Source organism: Chaetura pelagica, unplaced genomic scaffold, assembly GCF_000747805.2.
Source record: "Chaetura pelagica isolate M959 unplaced genomic scaffold, ChaPel_1.0 scaffold187, whole genome shotgun sequence".
Lineage (NCBI taxonomy): Eukaryota > Metazoa > Chordata > Aves > Apodiformes > Apodidae > Chaetura > Chaetura pelagica.
Genome location: NW_009953900.1, coordinates 21,125 through 27,718, shown reverse-complemented (window position 1 = coordinate 27,718; position 6,594 = coordinate 21,125). Strand labels below are relative to the sequence as shown.

Below are 6,594 nucleotides of genomic sequence, written 5' to 3'. Positions count from 1 at the left end.
TCCCTGACCTCTCTCAATTTGTTTTCATTAATCACTTATTTGGACAAGCTGATTTTTCCTGCCTCCATCCTCACTGGCTCTGGAGATCAGTTTCCTCCTGCCTCCTCATGTGGTGAAGCTGGGCCACCTGCTCCTGTTTGGAGCAGAACAAGTGGCCAAATGCTGTGAGGAATTGGCCCAACCTGACCTGTGTGAGAGGAAAAGCAGGAGGGAAGTGCTGCTATTTTTTTCCCTTCCTGGCAGAAATCCAGGCTTGGCTGGAGCAAGGAAAGCTGACAGGTCCTCGGGGCTGAGGAGCTGCTTCTAATGTTAAAGAGCTACAGGAGGGTGGGGAAGAAGGAACCTTTTCTCCTTGTCTTCTTTCTGAAGCTCTTCCAGGCTGCAGAAGTGCAGATCCTGAGGTACCATGTCCCTTGCTGGGCACCATGACCTCCCAGTCACTGTTTCCTTTCCCTCTTGATGCTGAGATCCGTGTTGAGGCACCTGAATTCCCCATGTCACATCCAAATCATGGAATGGTTTGGGTTGGAAGGGACCTTAAAGATCATCTAGTCCCAAGACCCTGCATGGGCAGGGACACCTCCCACCAGACCAGGCTGCTCCAAGCCCCATCCAACCTGCCCTTCAACACTGCCAGGGATGGGGCAGCCACAGCTTCCCTGGGCAACCTGGGCCAGGCTCTCACCACCCTCACAAGGAAGAATTTCTTCCTAATATGCAACGTAAATCTCTCCTGCTCTAATGTAAGGCCACTGCCCCTTGTCCCATCACTCCCTGCCCTTGTCCCAAGTCCCTCCCCAGCTTTCCTGGAGCCCCTTCAGGCACTGGAAGCTGCTCTAAGGTCTCCCTGGAGCCTTCTCTTCTCCAGGCTGAACACCCCAACTCTCCCAGCTTGGCTCCAGAGCAGAGCTGCTCCAGCTCTTGGATCATCTTTGTGGCCTCCTCAGGACTCTCTCCCACAGCTCCATGTCGTTCTTATGTTGGGGACCCCAGCACTGGTCCCAGCCCTGCATCAGGGTCTCAGCAGAGCAGAGGGGACAATCTCCTCCCTGGCCCTGCTGGTCACACTGCTGGTGATGCAGCCCAAGACATAGTTGGTTTCTGGGCTCCAAGGCACATGCTCAGCTCACACTGGGCTTCCCATGCCATCCAAACCATCACAGCTCCATGTTGGCTGTTCCTCTTCTTTCTCCCAGTGGCTGTTTCTTGACTTCCCAGCTGCTCTCAGGCAGGGACGTGGGGTCATGTTTTCCCCTTGGCCATTGTCAAGCCTGTAAGGTGGGCAGTTGGTCAGATCCTGAGCCCTCATCTTCTCCAGGTTTCCCAAACCTTGTTTGTCCACTGGGACATGTTGTCATGCACACACATGGTGTCCAAATGCTTCATCTGCCACTGAAGTGTCAAAGGCTAGACCATCATTCTTTGGGGGTTTGAGCATCAGGAAGGAGCAGGCAGGTTGGGGGGAAGCTGGGAAATCATGTTTCCTGCCTTCACACCCCAGTTATTCCCCAGAGGAGATCTGGAGTGCAGGATCTCTCCTTTCCATGTTTTGAGGTCCTTGGGTAGGGCCCATGAAGGCATCAGAGATGATGCAGCCATCACTGGGTTACCCAAAGGTGTGGAAAGCACCTGGCTCCTGTTTGTGGGGCACAGGGTTAGGCTGCAGCTGGGCAAGTGGAGGCACCATCAAAATGTCCCTTTTGGACTAGATGATCTTTCGAGGTCCCTTCCAACCCCTCGGATTCTGTGGATAGCCAGGATCACAAAACAGTAGCCCTATGCCCTCTTTGACTTCTTGCTTCTCCAAACTTCTCTTTACCCCTGCTTGTACTTAATCAGCTCCTTGGGTGCCTGAGCTGGGAGATCTGAAGGACATTTCTGTGAATTAAAGCCTGTTTTTTTTTCCTGTCCAAACAAGGAAACGATAAAGAAGTTGAAGGTGACTTTGTGTCTTTGTTGTGCTTTTTTTTTTTGCTGACATGGCTGAGAAGTGCCTGAATATCTTCCCCCACGTTGAGCCCCTGTGATCTCTTCCATCTAGTTGGGGCTGCAGAACATCCCTGAGCACCTCAAGAGCAGAACCCTCCTCTTGCCTCTCTCTCTGCAGGTGACCTCTGCATATCCGAAAACGAACGCAGGGTGGTTTCCAAGGAAGCCTGGGAGAAACTCAAGCAATATTTTCCAAAGGCCCCTGAATTCCCAAATAACAAAGAGTGCTGTTCCCAGTGCAAGGTATTTCAATGCCAAATCTTGTTGACTGTCAATACACTGATATTTGTGGTTGTCTTTCCAACCCGCCCCAGTGCAGCAGAGCAGGGAAATGTCACCTTTTAACAGCAGCTGCAGAATGAACCTGGGGTGTGATTAACTGTTTCATGCAGATTTTGGAACGTGAAGGGGAAGAAAATGAAGCTCTGCATAAGATGATGGCCAGCGAGCAGAAGACTTCTCTCCAGAACCTGTTTCATGATAAATGCAGACCATGCCTGGGCAGCTGGCCTCAGGTAGGGGAAGGAGGGTGACCAGGGTGATGTCACAGGGCTTGGGGAGAGGTTTTTATTACCTCTTAGTGATCTGCACCTGGGTCAGGGCAGTGCCAAGCACAAACACAGGTTGGGTGGAGAATGGATGGAAAAATGCCCTGAGGGGAAGGACTTGGGGGTGTTGGGTGATGAAGAGCTCAACATGTGTGCTGGAGCCCAGAAACCAGCTGTGTCCTGGGCTGTGTCACCAGCAGTGTGACCAGCAGGGCCAGGGAGGGGATTGTCCCCTCTGCTCTGCTCTGGTGTGACCCCACCTGGAGCACTGTGTACAGTTCTGACCCCCAAACATAAGGACATGGAGCTTCTGGAGAGAGTCCAGAGGAGGCCACAGAGATGATGGGAGGGCTGGAGCAGCTCTGCTCTGGGCTCTGGAGACAGGCTGGGAGAGTTGGGGTGTTCTGCCTGGAGAAGAGAAGGCTCCAGGGAGACCTTAGAGCACCTTCCAGTGCCTGAAGGGGCTCCAGGAAAGCTGGGGAGGGGCTTGGGACAAGGGCAGGGAGGGATGGGATGAGGGGGAATGGGTTAAAACTGGAAGAGGGGAGATTGAGGTTGGACATGAGGAGGAAATTCTTTGCTGTGAGGGTGGTGAGAGCCTGGCCCAGGTTGCCCAGGGAAGCTGTGGCTGCCCCATCCCTGGCAGTGTTGAAGGGCAGGTTGGATGGGGCTTGGAGCAGCCTGGTCTGGTGGGAGGTGTCCCTGCCCATGCAGGGGGTTGGGACTGAATGGTCTTTAAGGTGCCTTCCATTTCAAACCATTCCATGATTTTATCCCTCTGCTTCGGAAGTTTCCTTTCCCTGCCATCCAGGCTGCCTGCTCATCCCTCTCTCAGCCCCAGCCCCTGCTGTGCTGGGCAGGCAGTGCCAGCTGAGCTGCCACGTGTGTTGTGCCAAGGTGTGATTCCCCCAGGGGCTGTGCTGGCACAGAGCCCTGCTAAAGATAGGCAAGAAGTGCCTGTGTGCCAGAAGAGCTGCTGCTGCCCTGCAGGCATCTCCAGGAGCAGCCACAGCATCACTGCTTCCCTCATCACCCCCCCCAAGAATAACCAGAATGGTGCAGCCAGGACAGTGGAGGAGACTTTCCACCACCTTCCTGTGCAGGCCAGGCCTCTCCTGCTGCTCAGGGAAAATTCATGTGCTCCAGCATCCTCCTGCATCCTGAGGGCTCAGGGAGCTTCCCTCAATGCTGATGCCTTGCAAATGTGAGGGTGTGGAGTGATAGGAGACCTTAGAGCACCTTTCAGTGCCTGAAGGGGCTCCAGGAAAGCTGGGGAGGGACTTGGGACAAGGGAAGGGAGGGATGGGATGAGGGGATGGATTAAAACTGGAAGAGGGAGATTGAGGTTGGACATGAGGAGGGAATTCTTTGCTGTGAGGGTGGTGAGAGCCTGGCCCAGGCTGCCCAGGGAAGCTGTGGCTGCCCCATCCCTGGCAGTGTTGAAGGGCAGGTTGGATGGGGCTTGGAGCAACCTGGGCTGGTGGGAGGTGTCCCTGCCCATGCAGGGGGTGGGACTGGATGGTCTTTCAGATCCCTTGCAACCCAAGTTCAGGCTCCCCAGTTCATGAAGGACAAGGAGCTGCTGGAGAGAGTCAAGCACAGGGCACTGAGATGCTGAGGAGACTGGAGCATCTGCCTGTGAGGAAAGGCTGGGAGAGCTGGGGCTGTTCAGCTGGAGAGGAGGAACCTGAGGGGGGATCTGATCAGTGCTGATCAATATCTACAGGAGGATGGGCCAGACTCTTCTCAGGGGTGCCCAGTGAGAGGACAAGGGCAATGGGCACAAACTGGAACACAGGAGGGTCAAGCTGAACATGAGGAAGAACTTGTACACTTTTGAGGGTGGCAGAACCCTGGGACAGGCTGCCCAGGGGGGCTGTGGCGTCTCCATCCCTGGAGACATTCCAACCTCACCTGGATGTGTTCCTGTGGGATCTGCTCTAGGGCATTCTGCTCTGGCAGGGGTTTGGACTGGATGATCTCCAGAGGTCTCTTCCAACCCCCACCACTCTATGATTCTATGATCCTATGAAATAGGAATGATGGTTGTGCAAGGCCTCTGGTAGCAGCTTCTCCTTGGTGCAAGGTGCAGCTCTCCAGGATTTCCTTGGGGCTTTGAGGTGGCTCCAAAGAAATGGCACAAGCAGTTGGCTCCAGGCCTTGGCTCCCGGCCATCTTGTGGCACTGATTAAGGATTGACTCTCAGCTCCTGCCAATCTGCTTTGCCAGGTGTCTGCCTTGTGGCTCCTGCATGTGAGGGCAGCCTGATAGTCCCTGCTGCCTTCTCCAGCTGTGAATAAATATTGAGGCAACAGAGAGCCATGTCTCAGAACTGGGGGGCCCCAAAAGGGTGTACATGGGAAACGCTCTGTGCTGAGCTCGAGAATCCCACTGGTGGTGTTGAAGAGTTGGATCTGGTTGGGTTTGCTTTTGTAGCTGGAGTAGGGATGGAAAGCTGGAGCCCATCACCATGGGTCAGCTCAAATATGAGATGTCTCCAGACAGTGAGGCAACATAGTAGAATCATGGAATGGTTTGAAATGGAAGGGACTAGATCCAACCCCCTGCATGGGCAGGGACACCTCCCACCAGCCCAGGCTGCTCCAAGCCCCATCCAACCTGCCCTTCAACACTGCCAGGGATGGGGCAGCCACAGCTTCCCTGGGCAACCTGGGCCAGGCTCTCACCACCCTCACAGCAAAGAAGTTCCTCCTCATGTCCAACCTCAATCTCCCCTCTTCCAGTTTTAGTCCATCACCCCTTGTCCTCTCCCTCACTGCCCTTGTCCAAAGTCCCTCCCGAGCTCCCTTTTAATTTCCCTATTCCAGATAAAGGAGATTATAAAAAAGAGCTGAGGCTGTTTCCCTCAAGCTTTGTGAGTTTTCCTGGTCCAAACCAGTTGAGGTTCAGGGAAGAAAATAAGCAGAGAGGTTTAATCTAGAGGAAAAGAAGGGAGATTTAAAACATATATATATATATACCTCCAGTGTGATGAATTCTGCAAAAGAGTGGAGTGAGCCCTCAAACCTGCATTAGGGAAGATGGGCAGGGTAGATGAGCATGGGAATGGGTTTGTCCCCCAGCACTTGGGATCTCAGTGGTTCCTTCTCCAGGAACAGGTTATCTCATGGCACATCATTCAGGGCAGGAAAACAAAGGTTTATCCTAAAACTGCTGCCTGGTGGAGGTGCATGGCCATGGGTTTGGATCCTCCAAGAAGGAGAAATTTGGGGGTTTTAAAGGGTGAGACGATTGAAGTGGATTGGGGGGGTCTCACCCCACACCCATGGGGGTGCAAGGACACATCTGCAGCCCCTGAGTACCTGGTGAGATCAACCACAGGGCCGGGGAGTCTGGGCTGCTCTGAGGAACTGACCGTTTCTTGCTGAGAATTAAAGGTAATTGGATCTGTATCTCAATTAACTTTGTAATCAACATGAGATTAGTAATGAAACTGCTTAGTACTTGATCCCAAATTATTTTCCTTGGCTTTCCCAGCGTGCTTGGATGGAGTTGTCATGGTAAGAACACTGAGGTCTTGAAGCTGCAGAAGCAGCTGAGCAGTCATCCCTTCTCTGTCGTTGGATTAATTCATAAAGATCCTTTTTTTTCCTCTCCCCCTCTTTTTCTCCCCCAGGAGACAGATGAGCTGTACATTGTTTCGCAGTTCTTTGTAGAAGAATGGAGGAAATTTGTCAGGTAACTTGGCTTGAGGTTTTTGATGCTTTTTATTCCTGGTTTTGGGGAGTTCTGTAGATAATTATGTTGTTCTTGACCCCTGGCGCGTCGCTACCTGGGGTTTGGCTTTGTGGAAACAAGGAAGCTCATTTTTGCAAGGGCTCCTATCAGTTGTTGGAGGTTGTAAGAAACAGAATTTCCTTGTTTACCGTGTCTTAACCAGATGGTTGGATTAGATAGGAACTTGATTAGTTTTTTCATCTGTCTGGAGCTGTGGCTCAGGCAAAGGTCACCCCTCAGTCCCGTTTCCATGGGCTGCTGGTGGCGGGAGATGGAAATCTCTGCTCGATAGGAGAGTCATTTTGCAACATGCAGGAAT

General features: G+C 52.9%; 1 protein-coding gene across 1 annotated transcript in view; it reads left to right on the top strand.

Annotated features, from left to right (window-relative positions):
* Positions 1-6,594, top strand: part of USP48 (ubiquitin specific peptidase 48) — a 41,052-nt gene that overhangs the window by 22,989 nt on the left and 11,469 nt on the right. Inside the window, exons 15-17 of the mRNA XM_010001378.1 lie at positions 2,108-2,232; positions 2,382-2,504; positions 6,175-6,236. Of these exons, the coding sequence (XP_009999680.1) occupies positions 2,108-2,232; positions 2,382-2,504; positions 6,175-6,236 (310 nt within the window). The remainder of the gene's footprint in view (positions 1-2,107; positions 2,233-2,381; positions 2,505-6,174; positions 6,237-6,594) is intronic.